Below are 23,132 nucleotides of genomic sequence, written 5' to 3' on the forward strand. Positions count from 1 at the left end.
GACATGTCTGAGTTACAAGTACGACGAGGACTTGCCCATTTTGTTATTTTTTGTCCGCATCAAGACACTGTCCAATCAAATCCATTCATTTTAAAAGTTGGGATAAATTACACAAAACTACTTTAATTATGAATCTAACCACAATCTTATATCTCATATTTTAAACATTGCAATATCATACCTCAATTTATGAATCCGTTGCACGTCAATTTTGCTTTTGCGCCCAACAATTTGCATTTGTCAGACTATTTGAGTTTTTGAATGTACATGGCTTTGAAGAAAATCAGCTAAACCAAGGTAAAAATTTATCCGCCAATTTCCAGAATATTAGCATTGCATTGTTTGACGGTGATTTTAGACTTATTTTTATGTGTGGATAAACTCTATGAATCATAATTACATATCTTTTTAATCTAATTTTACCACAAATAGCATGTTTTTCTCCGCTTATTTGTGCTTCATCCAACCCTCGCATCGCCATTTGTACAAGGAAAACTGCAAATATCTTCAACATATGTGCTTCGGCAAGAGAAAAGTCACTTGTCTGAGTCGTCTCCTTCCTGAGGCTTGGGATCAAATCTATCAGCTCACACAAGCTATAGAATCTCTCCTAGCAAGAGAAAGGAGAGAGAGAGAAGGATGCTGGGGACACTTAAAACGACATGTCAATTGCTTCATGATCGGGGGTCTTGTATCCGAAACTAGATTCATCACTTGAACGTCTGACCACGCTTGCTCTTTGTACTAAGCGGACTAGTGCTTGCACAACTTCGGACATGGGAGGCCGAAATTCAGGTTCCGGCTATATATGCATAAAAAACAGTATGCAAATTGGTTAGTTTCTAAAAGATGAGAAACGAGATATGAACTGAATGTTCCCCCATCCCTCCAAGAACCTATTTTATCTTTCCTAATGGAGAAATGACGAGAGACAGAAAAATGTGATTATCTTCGTCTGCGTGAGCAGCTCGATCTTGCATTTAAGACATTTACAACAACCACTTATTTTTAAACCGTTAGTGATGCTCTTAAAGGCCATAAGTCGGCAACTAATTGCTTGTTTTTTTATCTAACTACGGTAAAAAAAAATCCTAATAGCATTAATAAAGAAGTTACCTGAACACAAAGTGCAATGATGTCGGCGAAACGTGAAAGTGACTTTGCCGGATACATGCCATTTAAAGCCGGATCAACCATTTTTGCTAGGGCATCTATATCATGTAGTTGGGGAGTAGCCCATCTCACAAGTGATTGTTCTGACCTTGACCTTGAACTAAACATTAGAAGAATTCGAGGGAAATGGGAAACCATTAATCAACATTAAAAAGAACCCAGAAATGTCAAGGAAAAGCAAAAGAAAACATAAACTTGACAATTCATTAATGTGGGCCAGGCGTACCTGTCTAGTGGCTTCCGACCAGTCAGCAGCTCGAGCATAACCACCCCAAAGCTGTAGACGTCACTTTTTACAGTGTATACTCCTGATAAGGCGAATTCGGGAGCACTATAACCAAATGAACCTACCATCTGAGTTGAAACCTGTGAATCATGAACTTGAATTGATCACTCGTACACAACAAAAGCATGAGGACTGAATATTTGCTAACAATCTATAAGAACAATTTAACTTCATCAGTTTTACCTGTCGCTCTGTGTTTGGCGTTAGAGCAGCTAACCCACAGTCAGATAAGTGGGGATTAAGCTCTTCATCAAGTAAAATATTTGCTGACTTGAAGTTTCTATGTACAACAGAAGGTAAGCAAACTTCATGCAAGTACCTGACAGAAGAATCTTTAACTTAGTTTTTGAGCAAACATTGTGCAACTTTAACCCACACATAACCCCAACACCACACACAAACGCACACTAATTTAAATGTTGAAATATGTAACATACTCTAAAGCTCGAGCAGTGCCAAGTGCTACCCTAACACGGGCATTCCAAGTCAGAGTCTTACTGCCGTCTTCAGCAAAATGAAGAACGTCATGCAAGCTCCCATTTCCTACATACTCATAGACTAGAAGACGCTGTCCATGCTCTGCGCAATATCCAGCCAATGTAACAATGTTTGGATGCCTCAAGCGCGACATATTTGAAATAGCTTCAAGGAAATTATCTTCCTCTTGCAAGGATAGTGCTGCATTGTCAATTTTCTTAATGGCCATTACCTACATTACCAAAAAAGGACAAAGAAAAATAAGTTCATGTGCCACTAGTATAACAGTTGGTACTACAGGAGAAATCGACCTCAGAAAAGTAAAAGCTCGGGGTGCCAGAATTTAGTGGAGCCTATATGGCAGGTAACAAACTAAACTTGATCCTATTTTAGCTTTTTTTACTTGTGCTGCAATTACACCAAATCAGCAAACCGTCACTAATTTGTACATATGGAATTATGGATCTATTATTGTTTTAAATAAAAGGAAGAAAACAACAATAACGTAAACAAATTTACCTTTCCAACAGAGAACTCTGCTCTGTAAACACGACCAAGAGAACCTTCACCAATAAGAAATTCTTGACTAAAGCTATTTGTTGCTGTTTGGAGAGAGGCAACAGTATAAGGAGTAGCAGTGATAGGTGCCTTTATCCTTTTTGTCGATCCATTTTTACTATGTAACCTATCAACCACCAATATTTCTGCGGGTGGGGGCTTGATATCAGTTACAGCAGCGGTACTTTTTACCCTCTGCTCTTGCATCTCAGTATTTACTGCAAAATAGTACAGGATGCAGCATGGAAATGGTTAGGAAGCTCACAGAAGAGCATATCGCTACAAATATTTGTAAGAATTAGCTCTAACCTTTTTACATCTATTTGAAAAGGGAAAGTACTAGTATTTACACCACTAAAAATGAATCTTGCTTCAAAGAACCCACATGCCTCTCAAATCATATTTCTAGTATATTAAAAAGCCAAACTTCAAAAGGAAAAGCAAAATGAAAAGAAGAGGAAAGCGATTATACCATTATTTGTGCGAGCAGAGACATTTCCACCAGAAGCTCTTGGAGTCCTGTCCTCCCTTTTATTTTTGCGAATGCAAAAAGCAAGAGCAAGTAAGACAATGAGTGCAACAAAAACAGAACCCAGAATTATCCCTACCAAAGCCCCGACAGCCAGCCCTTTTTTTGAATCACGTGATTGGCCATCAGATCCCTGTGGGGGTGTTCCAGATCCAGAATGGCTGCGATTCTTAGTAGTTCTTCCTGGGGGAGGTGGGATATATGGTGGTGGCGGAGGAGCAGGACCATTATCAAAACCATTTCCATCATAACTATTTCAATTTTAAGAATAATATTAGATGTATTGAAAAAGTGGAGCACCAAAGTACAGATCTGCATTAAGTAAAGAAGGCGCTCACATAAAAGTACGAATTGAACTAAGCTCTCTAGGTATCCACCCGCTGAAATGGTTGTTCGCAACATTTCTGCTCATAACAATGTGCACAACAAAGGTATAAGGTTAGGTAGTAGAATTCTGAGTGCCAAAATAAGGAGGGAAAACACCCTTACAAAGTAGTCAAAGGCAAACCCGTCAGAACATTGAGAGAACCAGTCAACTGATTATTCTGCATATAGCTGGCACAAATTGAGATGTCATTACAAGTTAGTGCAAATAAACACAGCAGAATATTCGCAAACAGAAGTTTCAAAATAAATCAGTACTTCAAAAAACTCACAGGGAAGAAAGATTGGACAATGAACTAAAGGAACTAGGAATATCACTGGTGAAGTTGTTAAGAGATAGATCCCTGCAAGGAAAAGCATAGCGGCCCGCCATATGAATTAGTTTAAAAGGAATTCTAAACAACGCAGCCAAAACATTCACGACATCAAGATAACAGAATGCATATGCAAAAGAGTGCTAGAGTAAGCTATCTTACAAGGTTGCAAGGTTCACAAGATGAGCAAAAATGTCACCAATCGACTGGGATAGTGAGTTACGGCTAACATTCCTAAAACATGGATATTACAAATACATTAGAACAGCCTCATGGTGTGTAGTGGAACTGCAGGAGAAAGTTAATGAAACTTCATAAAATTCAATACAGGAAGCTTACAAATAGCTAAGAGAAACCATGTTGGCAATAGAATAAGGTACGTTTCCCGTGAAGTTGTTCCTTGCAAGATTTCTGTACATACATAACAAAACAAGAAGGAAAAAAATAACAATTGAGTATCATAGTAGCAAGGAAAACAACGTACAAGAACAAAAGAATGAGTAAATAAATGATTGGGCATTACAGGCTTGTAAGATTTGGAGGTAGCTGATACGGGATTGTATCATGAAAATTGTTGTCACTCAAATCACTGATGAACACAAAGAACTTGATATTAGTAACTCGGCAAATCAATTGAAACTAATAGAATTTGTTGCAAAATCCTAAACAAAATCAAAATAAAAATAGAGCAATAGCACTCTCACAATTTTCTCAACGATAGCAGATCGGAAAGCAAGTATCCCATAGTTCCACTGAGACCTAACCCGGAAACCTCTCTGTTATAACAACAACAAGACACATTAACAATGTCAATGAAGCAACTCAATTAATTGAATAAACTTCAAAATCGGCCACATTTTCGAAACATAGAATCATACACTGCAACAACAGCTGAGCCCTCACAAGTTACCCCTTTCCATGACTCTCCACATGGATCACCGCCACTACTTTTCCAACCGGTAAGCTGAGAAGGACTGTTTACCGAGGTGTACAAAACTTGAAGTGCTTGAACTGCAAAGCAAAGAACGTCACCTTTAAGAAAAGCACACCAATTTCTCACAAAAGCTTTGCTAATTACAGACTGCCTTTATTTGCTATCTGGTAAAATAAATCCAAAACTTCAAAAATGGGGAAAAGTTTCAAGCTTTGATTCCTCCATGCAATCAGGTAAATTCCTCTGAGCTGAAATTTAGCCAAGTTATGGTAAAATTTCTCATTTTTCCAATGACCGATCACCATTATATGGAAAAAAAAAAAAAAAAAAAAGCGCATAAACACCTGCATTTTTAATTTCCAACAATTTTCTCAGCAGCCAAACAAGGCCTAAAGTTTTCATCTTTGAAGGGAAAAAAAAAACATAAACAGATCACAAAATAAATAAAAAAAACCAAAGTCAAAAGTCCATTTTCCATCCAAAAATCCTCATTTCCAAGAAAACCCATCACCAAATCCGTAAAGCAAAACCAACCCAGAACCGAAGCTCAAAACTTTTATCTAATAAAAAAAATTACTGAGAAAATGATTGTAAATAAATAAATAAATAATGGGAAAATACCATCCGAAGCATCAGTGGTGCCACTAACGAGAGGCAGAGCAGCCAAAGCCGAGGCGATTAGCACGAACTCAATGAGCCAGCGAGTCACAGAGAGCGAGTAAGCAAAAGGGTGAACAGCCATCGCAGCGTTGGAAGCAGAGAGAGGGAGAGAGTGTATTCAGGTGAGGTGCGGCGCATGCAGGAGCACCATGGAGGCGCAAGGGAAGAAGAAGCAGCAGAGAGAAGTATTTGGTAGCAGTAGTAGTTGGAGTAGGAGATCGCCACCGGCATTGAGCGACATTGTCATTAAACAAAAGAGTCAAGAGTCTCTCTGGGAGATTCGAAGCTTCAGTAATTAAGAGAAAGAGAAAGAGAAAAATTAAACAAAAATAAAAAATAAAAAATAAAGAAAATGTTACTGTGCATGCGTTGTGTCGGCGAAAAAAGGCAATGGGGAATTTATTAAAAAAAATATGGGAAATGGAGACAATAAGATGGAAACAGTCTACCGAGGTTTGCTATCTTCCAGTTATCTTCCAGTTAAGAAATTTTTTAGTGTATCCGAAATAACGAAATTATTAGATCAAGTCAGACTTCTAGTTCGAATACAAATTCTTCAGCGTGTTATCTCAATGTTAGGTCTACTTGAATTTGAATATTTGTTAGAGAATTTGTTAGCTGTAATGTTGTTTAAAATTCAAACCAATTTGTAAGCTGTAATGCTGTTTAAAATTCAAACCTGCTGTGTATTTACCAGGCGAAATACTATATGTTATTTTTTTTTTAAATATTTTCATCATTATATAATAACATATGGTATTCGACCGTATTCAAGCACACTAAAAGATCTCTCTTTGGAGTGGAAGAGTGACGAATGACTCTTTTGTGGGAGGTCTCTTTCTAACTATTAGTTTGGACTTTCGTCATTGCTCAGCTCTCGTTGATTTTTGGATCCTATGCTTTTTTGCCTCTCTTTTCTGGTGTCTACTTTGCTTGGGCTTTTTCCACGTGTATAATTATTTGAAGAATAGAAAATGACCTATTTTTGACGCAGTTATTATGTGTGTAACTTGTTTATATGTGTTGATGCGCAAAACCAACATATATATATATATATGTATATATACCCTTATTGTGACATTCTAATTGCAAGTAAGTTCTTCTCTAATAGAGAAAAGTTTTGGTGGGATTACCACTCTCACATAAAAGGGAAATCTGCGTTAAGATATGATTAGCGTGCGGGCAGATGAATCTAAATGAGGAGACAATCTCAAATGTAGAACATAATTTTGTGTGTACAACCGTAATATGTAGCCTCTTTCTCAATTAGGTGGGTTCACAGGCATGAATGAGAAAAAATAATGTACATGCACTCTTTATGTGTATGTAGTCGCATAACAATGTTGTGCGATAGGCGAATCTCATGAATTTGTCCAATTATAAATAAGTCCTCCGATAGAAAATAAAAATCTCAATCGAGATAGTCTAATCACGTCATATGTGTGACTACTCCCACATTAAAATGGGACATTACAATAGGATAAAGGCAAATAGAATCAGCTAATACTCAAATGCATAATATCTCATAATAACAATCACATGAATGGCGTCGTCGGACCGTCCCACTCAAAATATGCTCCTTGAATAGGCGATCAACTTACATAGCACATGAATATCGTTACCGTGATGCCCATGATAATGATTCAAATTTCAATGTCATTTAGTTTATCTTTACATATTATTAACACAAAACACCACATCGAATGCACTTAATAAAAACGGTTCTCCTTGATGGTATGTTCAACTCCAATGTTGATGTTAACCCGTCCAGTTGGGTAGCGGTCGAAATACTTTTGACGCAATGAGTGCAAGCCGCAGAGGAAGAGATTGTGCTTAGTAAATGCACGCAATAATATGTATTTAAACCTAGAAAACCATGATAAGTACCTTTAACAATATTACAAGGACAAATCAAAATCTATCAATTGAAACAAAATATTATATTAATGATTTTTTCTTCACCTGATCTCATTTTAACTTGTTTAAAAAAATTATATTTTAATCGTCACCAACTCGTCATGACCATGTCAGATGATGTTTCTTATCTGTGAGAATTTAACACCTAATTTTAGTTAATTAAAAAAAATCTAATTGTCAAATTCTCATTGGTGGAAACGCCACCTGGCACAAATGCCGAAAATTTTCTCCATTTCAACGCCACCATTCATTTATGGCTAAAAAAAAATTTGTTTAATGTCATCCACTTGATGATGTGTATATAATTTTCACGAAGGAGTTCACTTAGGTTTTAACTCTTGGGTTCAAAAAATTTAGGTTTTAAATTTTAGGTTTGAACCCATTACAGTGTTTTTGCTCCAATTTTTCTGGGTTAAAATTTTAGTCCCAAATTATTAAAAAATGAATTTAAGCTTTTTTTTTTCTTAAAGTAACTTTAAAAAAATATATATATGTAGACTATACTAATTTAATTTTATGAACATTTTAACTTAAAAATATTTAGATTCCGACAAATATTGAAAAATCACTAACCGACACCATGAAACTTGTGAAACACTATGAAAAAATATGAAACACATAATTTTTTTTTTTTTTATTGATTTAGCCGTTGGATTTAAATTTGGACCATTAGATATTTATTTTTTTACCGTTGAATTTCATCAAATTAGATTTTAACCGTTGGATTCAATGAGTTTATAAATATAAAACTGAAAAAATATACACATATGGTGGCCCAACCCCACTAATTCAAGGGGAATCCTTGACTAAATTTGGTCCATAAATAAGTTTTGAGTTTTAACTCATATTTGCCCCAAAGGTTGGAGCAAGTTGGGGTAAGTTTATAACCTAAAATTTGAGTTTTACTCTAAGGGTTAGAGTAGGTCTTACTCATAAATTTGTGTGATGATATAAATCCATATTTTTTGTATGCATGAGTGTGTTGGTGCTAATTTTGTAGAGTGCATTTTTACTCATCACTTTCAATTGTTGTAATGCTCACTATTAGGGGTGGGCATGGGCTGAGCCTAAATTTGAAAAAATCGGACTGGACCCGTTTAAAAATGCAATGGGGTGGACTGGATCAAGTAATGCCATTTCTAAATTTGGAACCGAACCTAACCGGCGCCGTTTGAAATAAGCTGATTCCGAGCGGGTCCATGGGTCCAATTTTACATATATTTAGTTTTGTCAGCCTATCGTTCATCTTCTTTGGCTGATAACCCAAATGTTCAAATAAAAAGCAGTAACATTAGGATAATTTGCAACAAGAATTGAAGAACCTACTTGCCTAAAAAGGGTTGACATGCATACAAGTTAAACGAATCATATAAAATGTTTTCAAATCCCAAAACCTCCAATAACTCCTACTAAATCCCAAAACAGTTTTCAAAGAAAAACAATCATATAAATCGTTGAACCCATTGGCTTCTCCGATTTGAAGCCTTGTAGCCACCGTCTTCTCTGATCACAATGGTGAGGTGATGTCGTGATTCGTCTGGTGGCTGCTATGATGTCGACGTGGTCAATTCCAAGGGTGGGAAGGAGAAGCGAACTAGAAAGTTGAGAAACAGAGAAAGAAAGTTGGGGGAGTATAGGAGTGGGGGGAAGGGGACTGAACGAATAATTACCTTGTCCATTAATTGTATGGTAGAAACAGGTCGGTCAGGGTCCCTTGATTCTAAGATTATGGAACCGCCCTGCCCCGTAAATACCCTCTCCCTGCCCCGCCCCACCTCGTTTTAGTCTTTACCAAATTAGGCCCTGCCCAACTTGCCCCACCCCGCCTTGCAGGTCCTGTACAGTTTGCCCACCTCTACTCACTATCTTATTTATTATCGTTAAATAAACTTAAATTTTAAAATTTGTTGAAAACAACACATACACCCAACATATGAAACACATACGATTTTTTGAAGTTATTACAGAATGTCAATATATCTATATATACATACATACATATATATATATATATATATATATATATATATATTTGTCGTAAAAATGTCAAAAATCTTCGATCTTTACAAAAATCGGCCTTGGCAGCATTATTATGCGAATCACGAGAAAGCTAACATTAATTGAAAATAAAGTGGACTTGCTAATCATGAAAAGAAAGTCTAATTTCAAATATTTATGATTTTTATTCGTTTTAGAAAAGTTAATTTGTACAGTAATTTTACTACTTTTTGAAGTGACCCTAAATAAACGTTGCTGCGAACATTATTTTTCTTTGGCCATCAATTAAGCCACAAATTATCATCATTAAACAATAGGGAGCATCACTTAAAAGTTAAAGATACAAAAATAATATAACGTTAAACTCTATTTTTTTAATCAATTCATTTTAAAACAAAAGCACAAAATTCAATAAGGTCGAACCCAACAAGTAGAACTTTGTCGGTTTCCTAATCTAATAAATCTATCGTTTAACCAATAAATTAAAAAAAGGTTGAACTCAAAATCATGATACCAATTTTTTTATTATTTTTTTAAATTACCACCACATATGTAACATCTCATATCGCTTAGAGGAGTGATCCTTACATATATATATATATATATATATATATATATATTCTCATCCCTACCTAGCACGAGGCTTTTTGGAAGCACGAGAGCACTCCTAGGATGGGTGACCCATTGGGAAGTTCTCGTGTGAGTTCCTATAAACAAAACCGTGAGGACGTGGTCGGGGCCCAAAGTGGACAATATCGTGTTACAGTGGTGGAGCGGGCCCGAAAAGTGGTCTACCCGGGCCGGGATGTGACAACATACCCCTAAGAGAGGCCATCCTGCATAACTTCAATAAAATTACATGGGTTTGGGACGATTAATATTTGGACTTGTAAGGTGCCATGCTTCCCATCGTTCAAAAGCTATTCTCCATTCGATGAGTTTCAGGTCATCTTCATCTTGATTCAATTTTTCTACCCGATTAATAAACATTTGATTTCCTAGTTAAAATGAATGAAGGGGAAATTTGTAAAATGGTATGTCAAAGTGAGTATTTATTTATTTAAAAAAAAAAAAGGTTGAGAAGACTCACATAGGCGTTTTAGCCTCTCATGACCACCATCGTGGGATTCACCAGCATCAGAAATAGAACTCAGGATATGTCGTGTTGAATACGAGTTTGAAATTCGTCTCTAACTACTAGTTCACACTGTGGTGATTGTCAAAATGAGTATGTTTGGTTCAATTTAAAAATGCGAGTATTTCTAATTTCAATATGTAAATATTGAGTGCTTTTGTTAAAATCCAATTTTATTCCATGAATGGGAAGGCAATGAATTGCCCGTGATCGCCTTTAGATTCCTTCAACAGTGTCCATAAAATAATTAGAGACACCACATCATGTTGTTTAACAATTATTCATTTGTTCGTTCATAAGCTTATTAAAGTAGTTGTTTGCACTTTGCAATGTCATATTAGCCGTTGATTACACACCAAATAGAGAGATCGACACATACTTAAATACGATATAATTAATTTAAGAAAAATAAATGAAAATGACTTGAAAACTTTAAGTTTTAATGATAAGGATAGAATAAAGGGTAAAATGAATAGTACTATGATTGACTTTTTAATGTAAAAATGTGATTTTTCGTTAAAGTAAATATGTCACATCTCGGCCGGGGGCGGATCACTTCCCGAGCCTGACTCCACCACCGTAGCACGATATTGTCCGCTTTGGGCTTACCATTCTCTCACGGTTTTGTTTTTGGGAAGTTGCTATTGTCCGCTTTGGGCTTAGCATTCCCTCACGGTTTTGTTTTTGGGAACTCACGAGCAACTTCCCAGTGGGTCACTCATCATGGGATTGCTCTAGCCCCCTTCTCACTTAACTTCGGAGTTCCGATGGAACCCGAAGCCAGTGAGCTCCCAAAAGGCCTCGTGCTAGGTAGGGATGGGGAAATACATATAAGGATCACTCCCCTGGGCGATGTGGGATCTTACAATCCACCCCCTTTAGGGGCCCGACGTCCTCGTCGGCACACCACGGCCAGGGTTAGGCTCTGATACCAAATTGTCACATCCCAGCCCGGGGCAGATCACTTTTCGGGCCCGACTCCACCACCGTAGCACGATATTGTCCGCTTTGGGCTTACCATTCCCTCACGGTTTTGTTTTTGGGAACTCACGAGCAACTTCCCAGTGGGTCACCCATCATGGGATTGCTCTAGCCCCCTTCTCACTTAACTTCGGAGTTTCGATGGAACCCGAAGCTAGTGAGCTCCCAAAAGACCTCGTGCTAGGTAGGGATGGGGAAATACATATAAGGATCACTCCCCTGGGCGATGTGGGATCTTACAAAATAATACTGTGAACTTTTCGTTAAAATTCCTATTAATTTATGTGTTATATATATTACAACGAATGACATTGTTATATATGTAAATTATAATATAACAAAATTCACAACACAATGTGTCGGTGTTATTTATTTATTTTTATTTTTTTGGAAACTAATGTGTCGGTGTTATATTACTTGAAACGAAAGGAATAGACCAGAGGAAGCACACTTCCTCGTTGACTGCCTGAAATTTTTGCTTTTTGATTTCATAATTAGGTTAACAGAATAAAGAACTTTTTCTCAATCTTTCCACATTCAGATGAACCGAACCACTAGGTAGTTTGTGATTGAAGATGAATTATAGGCTCGTATTTTACATGATATATTATGAGTTTAATTTTTAGTATTAACGAATTACACGTTGATAACTAGAGGAAGCTAAAATGTCTTTCAAGATTTCAAAAAGATATACTATCGTGACAAAATCATCAACTTATCTTTCTAAAAAATCAGATGGACGGTAAGATCCCATGATCTAGTCTTCATAATATTTTATGTTATAAATCAATCGCTTTCTGTTAACTAGAGTTATATTAATTTCAACAATTCGTTAACAGTACTCAATCTTGTACATAGAAATAAGAATCACCACAGTCGTATATAATAATGGAAAAAGATCATCTTCATATCTCTTTTACAAAAGTCATCAGATTAAGTTATTCAGATATTTGAATTTTAATCCAACAGTCCACCTATCTTGATTTTTTATAAGTTATAATAATTTTTAACCGTTGGATAAAATTTCAAAGAACCATATCACTTGATTCGGTAACTTTAGTGAAAGAGATCCGGATAATCTCTTTCCTTTAATAATTCCAATATACTGTTCTGCATTTTAAGTCACGCTGCAGTTGTTCCCCACTTAAGAATAAAAAAGCTGTTCCGTGGCTTATAAGTGCTTATAAAACGATTAAAATTTATTTTAGAAACAATATTTTTAAGTTTTAAAAACACTTGAATTGTTTTTTCAGAATTTATTTTCGTTTTTATTAAAAATTAATTCTAAAAATATTTTCATTAAAAGCACATTCAATCATTCTAAAAATACTTTCAAACGAGAAATAATAAAAATATGCTACAATGGCTATTAAGAAATAAAAAACAAGTTGTTGAAATGTTCCACATTGACAGGAACAATGAGGAAATAAAAGTTTAAATATTTTAACCTCACTTTAACTAATACCGAGATATTTTATGATAAAATCTAACCCCTAACAGATTGTATAAGTGATAATTATCAAATTTAAGATAATATCAGTGTTGTTGAAAATGAGCATTCGATCCGTCTATTTGCTAATTCTACGCACGTTATGTAGAACACGTCTTTGTTGTGACATGTGAAAGTGACAGTAGATATGACACGAAAAAGTTATCCCAAAAAGCCGGTGAGAATTTGTCCCCATCCCATAAACCAAACAAGGCCATTCATAGGAACAGAAACTTGCCACTCTTTCCCTTCAATAATCAGCATGGCCCGCGCACTGCATGTCAATTTCATGTAATTTTCTACGTATTATACTACAGTCCTGCACAATGAGCGAACTAACGACTAGGCATATATATAAAACCCGAACTGAACCGCGTACGTTCGGTTCAGTTGTGGTTTAAAGAATGAACCGGACCGAATTAGATCGCATAAGCAAAAGCCTAGCAACAGTATTCAACTTTAAATGACAAATCGACATCGAAATAAGCAAAGAATAGTCCCGCAACAGTTGTCATTGCTTCCACTTTGTTTGTCATTTTCTTAAATTCCAAGTAAGATATGCGTTTTTGACCACAAAAAGAGTAAGATATGCGTTAGTCACTAGTCCAGATGACCGCCATCATCCACCATTATTCCAAGTTATGTACAACTTTATGTATACTGCCAATTGTACACATGCTTTTGAAAATAAATTCACAAAGAGACAAAGTATAAAATAGTTATTTTTGACGACTTTAAAAAGATTTTCGTCGACGAAGAGGATGTTCATATCTTTCATGGGTGTTTCTAAATAACTATTTGTCATTAAAAATATATTTTATTTAGAAGAAAAATGTGAAAGAGAAAATAGGGACAACTAATTACAATGAACTTACTATTGGTTCATCGGCTATTTCAATAGTTTGATTCCGCAATCTTTTTTACCGAAAGTAGCACTTTGCGTGTGGTGATTTTACACCTCCAAAGTCTAGTCCGCCCTCACATATCACTCCAATATGTCAAAAAAAAAAAAAAAAAAAAACGAAGTTAAGCTTATTCTCCTTTTAACCGCAACAACTAATAAAACATGCTCGTTTAGAAGTATTTAAGTATTTTTCAAATGATTAGAACCGTTTTGATAGGGTTGAAGCCCAATTAAGCCTTGGTCCAGCCCAGTGTTACAATCAATGAGGCCTCTAATTGTGGGTGACCCGGATCCAACGGACAAGAGTTAGCCCATGCCGACAGAAGAGAAGTCTGGCAATTTCGTAATTTTAAAGATTCTGGTACCCTTGAAGGTGTCGTCAACTAAAGTACCTGCCAATGGCGGGTGTGGAAAATGAGGCGGCACCAGATGGCAGATGCGATAGAAAAATGCGAAGACAGGGAGAGAGAACTCGACCTTCGGTAAGCGGTGGCCGAATTTACTATAAATTCCTAAAAGAATCCGAATAAATCATGAACAAGAAAGGCTTGGCGATTTTATTGCGTACCAGAATGCAGCGCCCAAGCTCCGATCCCAGAGACCTCGCCCGCTCTCCTCTCGCCGTAAGCGATTAAGCATTTCGATTTTGTCCGAAATCCGTGTTTTTTGTAGGCCGCGTTTGGATTGCGAAGAAAAGCTAATGGAATTTTACTGGTGATTTTGCAACAGAACGTTGTTAACCAAACGCTGCCTAATTCCGATGGAGGACGATCGAGCGGACGACTGGTGCAGCATGGAAGCGAAAAGCTCAATGCCTCGACCAACACCGAGAGGTTTATTATTTTATTTTATTTTATAGAATTTATACGATTTTTTTTTTGTTACCGTTAAAGCTTGAAGTTTTATATTTTGAATGCGATTATGAAATTCCGAATTTTTCTAGGGAATTTGAAGTTGTGCGGGAGTCCATGCACTCGGCGATTTCACTGAGCAAAACCGAAATTTTAGACTCTGTACTGAACGATTTCTCGGAGGTAGTTGTTTTTTTTATGCTTCTAGAAAAAGCGCTTTTGCTGAAAGAGTTTATGGGCAGAAGTGTTTTCTGCAAAAGCATTGCCAAACGGGCGGCTAATTGTATTTTGGATGCGAAGTTCACTTTCGTTGTTGTTGTTGATAATGTAGGGATATTTTAGCCTCTCTTACGAAAATCGTCGAAAGCTACTTGTACTACTTGCCAAAGAGTATGATCTTAACAGGACGCAAGTTCGCGATTTGATCAAGCAATATTTGGGACTTGAGCTCCCTGAAAGTAAGTCTTGTGTTGATTATCTTATGAGAATTGTCGAAAATTGCATTTGCACTCTGTATTTTGTGAGTTTGATGTAATCTGTGTCTGTAGGTGACAGTGCTCCCTCAACTGGCTCTGAAGAGGATACATCTCTTTCTGCTTTCTACCGTATTGAGCGCAATCTGAGACATGCTCTCAAGCCGATGTACGAAGTCCTGTTTGAGCGACTCAACACACATCCTGGCGGGTTGAAGTTCTTGTCCAATCTTCGAGCTGATATTCTATCTATTATCGCGTAAGGTTATGCATATGCCCCACATGATGTGTTTTTGGTTTATTAATTTTCTGTCCCACACAATGTTTTGAATTGAATTGAACCAAAATATTTGAATTTGACGTACAACTATTAGTCTATTACAATGTTAAGAAATGAAATTGAGCCCAAGCAGTTTTAAGATTTTATGAATTGTTATCTTTTCATATTTTCAGAGAGGAAAATACTGCATCTTTGCGAGCACTGGACTCCTACTTAAAGGAGAAACTAAGTACATGGCTTAGTCCTGCTGCCTTAGAGCTTCACCAAATCACATGGGACGATCCTGCCTCTTTACTGGAAAAGATTGTGGCATATGAGGTATTTATTTGTCTTGTGTTGTAACATGGCATGCTACGTGTGTAGCCCTGACACCCTCCTATTATATTATTGTATAGGCTGTGCATCCAATCAGCAATCTTATAGATCTTAAGAGAAGGCTGGGAGTTGGTCGCCGTTGTTTCGGATATTTACATCCAGCAATACCTGGTACTCTATTATTGTTGTTTTATCTATTCACGTATTGATCTACTTCTTGTCGGTTTATGTCTGTCTTTTTGGTAATTTGTGATGCTACCTAAGAGTAATATCACAGTTACTTATTCAGTTGATAAATTTTTCCTTATGTAGCCGTTCGTTGTATTGGGTAGGACTACATACAAATATATGTTTTTTATATTGTTACTATCTTCTTTAATCAGGTGAGCCCCTTATTTTCATCGAAGTTGCACTCATGAAGGATGTGGCTCAAACAGTACAGGTCAGTTTTCTTTAAGCCTTACTAGACGACTTCTTCTTCTTCTTGTGGTGATATATTTTATATATTCATGATAGGAAGTTTTATGGGATGACCCTCCTACTCCCGAATGTGAGGCTACTTGTGCATTGTTTTACTCCATATCATCAACTCAGGTGTGCATGTTGTTACATATTGTTCTTAAATTTTAAGTATCATATTCACTATTTTCCTTTTTTTGAAAGGGAATATTAACCTATTACTTCATTTTTTTTTGCGACCATTGCCTGATCTGAACACTTTTAAACTTCTGCAGCCTGGCTTATCAGGGATCAACCTGGGAAGGTTTCTAATTAAACGTGTGATCACACTTGTGAAAAGAGAAATGACAAATATTTCTGTAAGTGTTTCAATCCCTTTTGGACATTTGAATATGTGACTTTGAATATATGTCATGTTCAAATATATGACATTTTAGCTTGTTTGAATAAATTTTCAGAAATGAAAGTATAGTGCGCTTCACAGGAAATCAAAAGAAACTGTAGAGTAGAGGATATAAAATAGTAATCATACTTTCTCTGGCTGAAGTCTTGCTGGTGGATTTATCTCACACATGGCCTTTTGTTTGTTTATTCTAGACTTTTGCGACTCTCAGTCCCATCCCAGGTTTCATGCAGTGGCTCCTATCTAAGCTGGCTTCTCAATCAAAACTTGCTGAAGGTGAAGCAATGCCACACTCACCAGCTTCTGATAGGTCCAGTTCTATGTTTTCGGAGAAAATTCTTGAACCAGAAGAGGAAAGAGCACTTATGGATGCTTCTGCGTAAGTCATTTTGTAATCGGCGCATTATGTTAGCATCTAGAGAGTAACATGCTTAATAACAATTTCAGTAAGAATGCTTCATAACATTTTTCACTTTCAGGGAATTCAATTCTGGGAAAAATAGCATGGACGTGATGTTCAACTTGCTGACTTCACCAAATCATGAGTGGACAAATTCTGATAAATTGCTTTCAGTATTAAAACCCCCTCTAATGCGACTGTGTGCCAGGTATATTAATATTACTAGTAAAATTGGAGATGATAGGTCTGTTATGAAACACCTACAAGTGAATACCGTGTAATTGGCAATGACGTGATATCACACTAACTAGTTTTACAGTCTTACACAAACTAGTTTTACAGTCTCGTGTTCTTTGTTCTGTGTGAAACGCTACTAACAGATTTTAGTTCCGTTGATTATAGGTACCTTCTCCAAGAGAAAAAGAGAGGAAAAGCTCTGGATTCTGTTGCGAATTTTCACTTACAGAATGGAGCTGTATGTCATCTAACTCAAATTTGCAGAACACTAGATTCGTTGTATAATTTGATGGACAAAGTAAAACAATTTCTCCTTAACGAACTGATATGCTAAGCCTGAGTTTTCTTACTGCAAATTAGATGGTCGAAAGAATCAATTGGATGGGGGACCGGTCAGAGAAAGGCCTCCATCAAAGTGGAGGTATGATGGTGAATTATGTTTACAGGTAACTAAAACCAACCTTTTACTTTTTTTGGTCATAAATTTCAATTCCATTAGAACATCTCAAAAGATTAAGCATTACCTATTGAATGATATCATTGATTCATGGTTGCAGACTGGGGCAAATTGAAGACTATGCTCAGTCATATTTCAGTACAGGGCTTATCCATACTTCTAGTGATCTTCGCCGTTACATTGATACAATTAGTCGTGAACAAGAGTGACAGCATAACGATTTAGTCGCGTTTTCTTCGAATGTTGACACTTCCATGCCAAAATTTGTGTCTAATATCCGATTTTCTGAAGATTGTAAGGCCTGAAGCCCTCTAAACAGATGTCCAAATGTACATATTTAGTTATGATTCTCAATAAAACTAAAGAATTGTTATCCACCAAACTGAAAAAAGTATATATCTAGTTATGTGTTTTGCACTTGCTCTAGGTATTAGCCCTTGGATTGGCCCGTTCAGTAATAGTAATATTTGGGTTGATTTGTTTTATTTTTTTTATTTTTTCCCAAATGATAGATTTGTTAGATTAGCATTTGAGCGTTAGTTTTCTCCAATAATTTATATTATATATATTATTATGGTGAAAATTTCATTGTTTTTTTTGGGATAAATTGCCATAGACGGTCAATGGCGAGCATCTTCAAGAGATGCTGTAAAACAACGAAAACTTTATTTTAAAGAGCTAAACTCAAATAGTTCATCTCCAAGAGATACTGTAAAAGAGTTTTTAGTATAGCAAGATGGACACTCACTCTTTCAATTCAGAGAGCAACTATTCACTTGCTAAATATTAACAAAATAATAAAACTCATACATTTTCTACCGTACATTGGTAACAAAACAAATTAAACCAGACGTTGCGGTAACAGTTGAAACATGTACAGAATAGAGTCCTACGTCGGAAACCTGCTTCATCTTTATGTAGTGATTCGATCATATCAATTCTCACTTTTCCTGATCACCTTCCACGTGACTTATTTCTCGGACATAATCTCTCATGAGCCTCGTATTGGATTCATCCACCATCTACAAAAACAAAAACAAGGGTAACTTTTCTCTTTATCTCCACAGGTAAAAAGCAGGTAAAACAAATAGCCGTTTTTTACCCACGGCATTGGGGATAACAAAAAATGAAAAGGTAAGACCATCTTCAAAGAAATGTCAAATTACAAGAGTTAAATTATAGTTGATGGTTGATGTGATAATCTGAAGCTTTATGTCAAATTTTGTAGTTCTCTAACCGAATTGTCAAATATTATTTTATTATTTAAATATAGCTTTAAATTATTGTAAATATTAAAAAAATGTTGAAATAAAATTTTTATTGGTTGAAATGTTAGTGGAATAAAGGACCCACTATTAAAATGAATTAAAAATAAATTTGACATTGATGTCAAATTTGAAATCAAAACACTAAGCCTTCAAATCCAGTCAGCAAATAACATTTCGGTTGGTTGAAGAGACTCTTGATGTCAAATATGCACAAGACATTCTACCTAAGATTTTGATAACTCCTTTGGAGATAGCTCTAAGAATCCTTACCTTGAAAGCTAATCGCTGCAAGTTGTCCCACTCGAAATCATTTTTACAGTATGCAGATCGAACCTGGACAACAAATGGCCTTCTATGTTCAAACTTGTGAACGTTAACAAGTTGGTGGATTAAAAATCAAATAAAATAAGCATGCAAATTGACTTATTTCGTCATGGACTGACCTCTAGGATGCGCAAAGCTGCCATGTGGACGCCACATAAATCACAAAGAAAGTCACATTGTCAAAAGTCAAATTAGGATCAGCCGTCCGTTTTTATTATCGTCGCTAACAAAATTTCTCAACATGTTATTGGTAATATTTTCGACAATATCGATATGTGTTCATATTTAATAAAGAACAGGCATCCTGCAGTGTGTAGTAGGAGCCTAGAAGTTGTTGGATATGGACTTACCTAGACCCTTATGCCTGGAAGATTCTCTCATCAGATTGGCACAGAATTGGTCTCCGTCATTCAACGAGTTCCTGCTCAGAAATTCCATCAGCTCTTCGTATGCCTCCGTGTTGTAACTCTGCTCTGAGAAATTTACTGTTAACATCCGAAAATACTAATGAATTTGACTATGAAATTAAGAACAAAGGGATGGAGGAGGAAGGAACCTCAAGCTGAGCGCAGACAATCCTAACTGCAACATAAGTGAAGAAACTGTGGAGATTGTTAGCCGCCTTAGCTTCCGGCGAGGGTTCTCCAAATCCTGCATATGGCATGTCAGGCAAGTTAAAAACGCATGACATTATACAAGTGAATAACGCACTGTCACGTGAGTTGAAGCATGATTGACTTGGATACCGACACAGATGCCTAACATCCCCGTTGTAGTTAACTAACTTCTTGTCAACAAATATATAAGTGTAGGCAAAAAAAAATTTACTGAAGTACCCACCAGGGACATACATCTTGTGGCAGTGCATGCGAGGGGGACGAGAGGCTCTTGGTTTAGGATTGGATAGCCAAGAACGATTGTAAGGTAATTTGCTTCCGTTGGGTTTTAGTGGGAATAAAGAAGGGAGTTGAGAGAGTGGGAGAATTGCCGCAGAGGATTCCATGGATAAGTAACTGACAGCAGAACAAACTGAACTGGGATTTCTGAGTGATCCACAAGTCCAGCTCTACTGTCCAAAATATCTATTAGAGCCTATATGGCAAGCAGGTAGGAGTTTAGATATCCATTTGTGGAGCCCACCAGTTCATTTTTTCCCTAACCTATTTAGTGAGAACTTTTATAGCAGGTTGTATGTCTCGTACTAATAATACAATATCATATATAGATTTATCTTTACATTATACTATATCGTGCTTACACGCAACACTTACAATATGACTAGGCCATGAAAGTTACCCTTTCATTTAGCAACGGTTAATCTCGAGTCCTTGCTTTCCTTGAGGAAAATATTTGGCTTGTTCATTTGAAAGTGTGACATTTGTGCAGAAATTTTACTTTGTGTACTTTGACGATATATTTATGCACAAGTGTTGTGATTGCATGATGAAGAGATTTTTCAGGAGAAAGAGCCACTTCAAAAACCTCATCCAATTTACTAAACTCGAAATTTCAAGAGAAGATATTCAATAAGGTAATTGTCGATCTCTCTATATGTGACAAAGTTTTCGGTGGTGTTAGCTTTGATTGGCCGGCTTACTTTACGCTATGGAGGTGAAGTAGACTTGTAGATCTTGTTCTATTGTTTGACTAGAACAGTGTTGACATCGAAATAACTGTATAGAGTCAAATGATATCAAAATACAAGGAATTGTATGCATTTAGTCGGAGACTCCTACCCTTATTTTTTCTCCAACTTCAACCCATTGGTCCGCCGCCCGCCTACCCAATTTTAAACAATTTAGTGAGGAAAATCAGTGTCTCTCTTGCTCTTGTCCTCTACTTGAAGCCAAAAGAATTCCCCTTTAGGAATCAAAATGCCAGAGTTGTTCGTGATTAAACGAATCATAAGCAAAAGATGACGACAAAGATAAAACACGATGCTGTCACCCCTCTATTTTAATAACTCCAAAATTAATCTAGCTAACTCACAATCATCAACCAAGTCTTTAGACTATAATATGATCTCTAAGCTCATTAAAATTTTCATCACCCCTTCATTCTGTCTCAGTGTCTCTGCACGAAATGAGAATCTTCGCGGCGGACGGAAATATACAAGTCAAATTCTTAGCCCTCCATTTTTTTCTCCTCCTATCCTTCAAAGCCAAAGCCAAATGCAAAACTGGCTGCAACGCCTTGGCCTCATACTATGTGTGGGAAGGTTCAAAACTCACTTACATTAGGCACATATTTGGCCAACAAACTCAAGAAATTCTCAAGTACAACCATGGAGTCGCGCCCGACAAAGACCTCGTCGTCGGTACGCGACTCAGCGTACCCTTTTCGTGTGACTGCTTAAATGGTGACTTTCTAGGGCACACCTTCGAGTACACAACGCAGCATGGTGATACCTACAAGAAAATTGCTGAGTCTGCTTATGCTAATCTCACCACAGTGGAATGGCTGCAAAGGATGAATTTTTATGCGGAAACTCAGATTCCGGATAAAGTTCCAATCAATGTAACAGTGAACTGCTCTTGTGGCAATAAACATGTGTCCAAGGATTATGGTTTTTTCGAGACGTACCCTCTCCGTCCCGGCGAGGACTTGTCGTCCCTGGCGTCCGAGACTGGTGTCCCGGCGCCGTTGCTGAAGATGTACAACCAAAGGTCCGGCTTTAGTTCTGGGAATGGCTTAGTCTTTGTGCCGGCAAGAGGTTAGCATGCACTACAATTATTTTATATTCATTACTATACTCCTCAGAAAAATTAAATAGTTCACACGAGTAATATCATCTAGGACAAAAACTTAGATAGGAGAGCCGCACCACGTTATTTAGAGAGTGCCTCATATAAAATTACGTGATTCATTTATCTCGGCATCATTTAAAACTACCTTAGTCTCATCAGATGTGAGAGTTACCCTAATCAGACAACCTTACCAAAATTTCTCTATTAAGCAAAATATAATTTTTAGTACTCATTTGCATGACAACTGCAGTGACTAGCAATAATTTTAATATGCTCCTAATTGTCATTAATTAATCAAATGCATGACAACTGCAGTGACTAGCAATATGTTAGAAAAATATATTGGATTTGGTTTTATTCTTTGTCCTTTGCTAGGTCTTTTTCTCTCGTTCGTACAAAACACATGGACGATTTATCTTTTACGTTATGCTGAGAAAAGGAAATATGAATAGAAAATTACTTGCTGCTGGCATGCTGCTAATCAGACAGTGCTCAAACAATAATTAGAGAATAATTGAAGAGATTATCTGATAATTGCTGTAAATTAAAAGAAAAAAAGCACAGTTGCATTGTGGATGTTTTGTCCCTTTGTTGAAGATACTAGACGAGTCTACGTGAATGGAATAGGACAACTGCTAATCAATCAGATGGGGGACTTGATTTAGCTTTCTGGTGGTGGATTATTATAGTAATCCCTGTTGAATAAGAAGAGTATCCAAGATAACTCTAATGATCCCAAGAAGAAGAAAATAGAGCACACTCTTAAAGAAAGCTCACAAAACAAACTAATTAGCAAAGCTTTTCTTATTTAGCTCTAGGCTTTGTTTCTCCTTGGATGATATACAATGCTTGAGGACTTGGGTATTTATAGCAAACCAAATGAAAGCTACACCACACACTTACTTCACCTACAACATCCACCTACTTCACCTACAACCTCCACTTACTTCACCAACCTCACACACTTACTTCACCAACCTCACACACTTACTTCACCTACAACATCCACCTACTTCACCTACAATTGACATTGATTCTCAACACTCCCCCTCAATGTCAGCTCTCATTCTTTGCACTGTGCTGAGCAGACAGCGAAAATTTTCGAGCTTGCCTGTACTTAAACTTTTTGTGAACAAGTCCGCAACTTGATCATTCGTCTTGACCTGTCTCATCTCAATC

The 23,132-nt window shown here is 36.7% G+C and overlaps 4 protein-coding genes across 4 annotated transcripts in view; 2 read left to right on the forward strand and 2 right to left on the reverse strand.

The window, feature by feature from the left end:
* Positions 1-288: 288 nt before the first annotated feature.
* LOC137725183 (protein STRUBBELIG-RECEPTOR FAMILY 8-like) lies at positions 289-5,606 on the reverse strand. The gene is made up of 16 exons (XM_068463781.1): positions 5,277-5,606; positions 4,600-4,732; positions 4,426-4,497; positions 4,245-4,310; positions 4,061-4,132; positions 3,884-3,955; positions 3,680-3,751; positions 3,513-3,578; positions 3,362-3,427; positions 2,967-3,274; positions 2,456-2,712; positions 1,897-2,168; positions 1,643-1,778; positions 1,400-1,539; positions 1,117-1,273; positions 289-802 (listed from the first exon to the last, which is right to left on the reverse strand). The coding sequence occupies exons 1-16, from the start codon at positions 5,395-5,397 to the stop codon at positions 653-655; spliced, it is 2,160 nt and encodes a 719-aa protein (XP_068319882.1). The 5' UTR covers positions 5,398-5,606; the 3' UTR covers positions 289-652.
* An 8,531-nt stretch (positions 5,607-14,137) lies between these two features.
* Positions 14,138-18,021, forward strand: LOC137726043 (uncharacterized). Its single transcript, XM_068464900.1, has 15 exons — positions 14,138-14,362; positions 14,469-14,572; positions 14,683-14,773; positions 14,922-15,048; positions 15,139-15,322; positions 15,517-15,661; positions 15,739-15,829; positions 16,042-16,100; positions 16,175-16,252; positions 16,393-16,476; positions 16,715-16,899; positions 17,000-17,128; positions 17,323-17,395; positions 17,518-17,603; positions 17,715-18,021. Exons 1-15 carry the CDS (start codon positions 14,273-14,275, stop codon positions 17,821-17,823), a joined length of 1,635 nt encoding a protein of 544 aa, XP_068321001.1. The 5' UTR covers positions 14,138-14,272; the 3' UTR covers positions 17,824-18,021.
* Positions 18,022-18,319: 298 nt separating this feature from the next.
* LOC137721964 (chaperonin-like RBCX protein 1, chloroplastic) lies at positions 18,320-20,257 on the reverse strand. Its single transcript, XM_068460981.1, has 6 exons — positions 20,047-20,257; positions 19,763-19,857; positions 19,557-19,674; positions 19,326-19,342; positions 19,153-19,215; positions 18,320-18,636 (listed from the first exon to the last, which is right to left on the reverse strand). The coding sequence occupies exons 1-6, from the start codon at positions 20,207-20,209 to the stop codon at positions 18,556-18,558; spliced, it is 537 nt and encodes a 178-aa protein (XP_068317082.1). The 5' UTR covers positions 20,210-20,257; the 3' UTR covers positions 18,320-18,555.
* Positions 20,258-21,288: 1,031 nt separating this feature from the next.
* The window catches only part of LOC137722193 (lysM domain receptor-like kinase 3), an 8,523-nt gene continuing 6,679 nt past the window's right edge, over positions 21,289-23,132 (forward strand). Inside the window, exon 1 of the mRNA XM_068461160.1 lies at positions 21,289-21,919. Within this exon, the coding sequence (XP_068317261.1) occupies positions 21,289-21,919 (631 nt within the window). The remainder of the gene's footprint in view (positions 21,920-23,132) is intronic.

This window comes from Pyrus communis, chromosome 2 (assembly GCF_963583255.1).
Source record: "Pyrus communis chromosome 2, drPyrComm1.1, whole genome shotgun sequence".
NCBI lineage: Eukaryota > Viridiplantae > Streptophyta > Magnoliopsida > Rosales > Rosaceae > Pyrus > Pyrus communis.

What these genes read in the sequence shown, in the direction of transcription:
- LOC137725183 (XM_068463781.1), bottom strand. Translation starts at nt 5,397, where the DNA reads ATGGCTGTTCACCCTTTTGCTTACTCGCTCTCTGTGACTCGCTGGCTC. An exon ending in GGTTTGCCTTTGACTACTTT is followed by an intron (nt 3,428 to 3,512) that starts GTAAGGGTGTTT and finishes TGTTATGAGCAG; the next exon opens with AAATGTTGCGAACAACCATT. An exon ending in CTCTGCTCGCACAAATAATG is followed by an intron (nt 2,713 to 2,966) that starts GTATAATCGCTT and finishes ACTATTTTGCAG; the next exon opens with TAAATACTGAGATGCAAGAG.
- LOC137726043 (XM_068464900.1), top strand. Translation starts at nt 14,273, where the DNA reads ATGAACAAGAAAGGCTTGGCGATTTTATTGCGTACCAGAATGCAGCGC. An exon ending in GCCTCGACCAACACCGAGAG is followed by an intron (nt 14,573 to 14,682) that starts GTTTATTATTTT and finishes GAATTTTTCTAG; the next exon opens with GGAATTTGAAGTTGTGCGGG. An exon ending in GAGAAATGACAAATATTTCT is followed by an intron (nt 16,477 to 16,714) that starts GTAAGTGTTTCA and finishes TGTTTATTCTAG; the next exon opens with ACTTTTGCGACTCTCAGTCC.
- LOC137721964 (XM_068460981.1), bottom strand. Translation starts at nt 20,209, where the DNA reads ATGGAATCCTCTGCGGCAATTCTCCCACTCTCTCAACTCCCTTCTTTA. An exon ending in TTGTCTGCGCTCAGCTTGAG is followed by an intron (nt 19,675 to 19,762) that starts GTTCCTTCCTCC and finishes TTCTCAGAGCAG; the next exon opens with AGTTACAACACGGAGGCATA. An exon ending in TGCAGCGATTAGCTTTCAAG is followed by an intron (nt 18,637 to 19,152) that starts GTAAGGATTCTT and finishes TTGTTTTTGTAG; the next exon opens with ATGGTGGATGAATCCAATAC.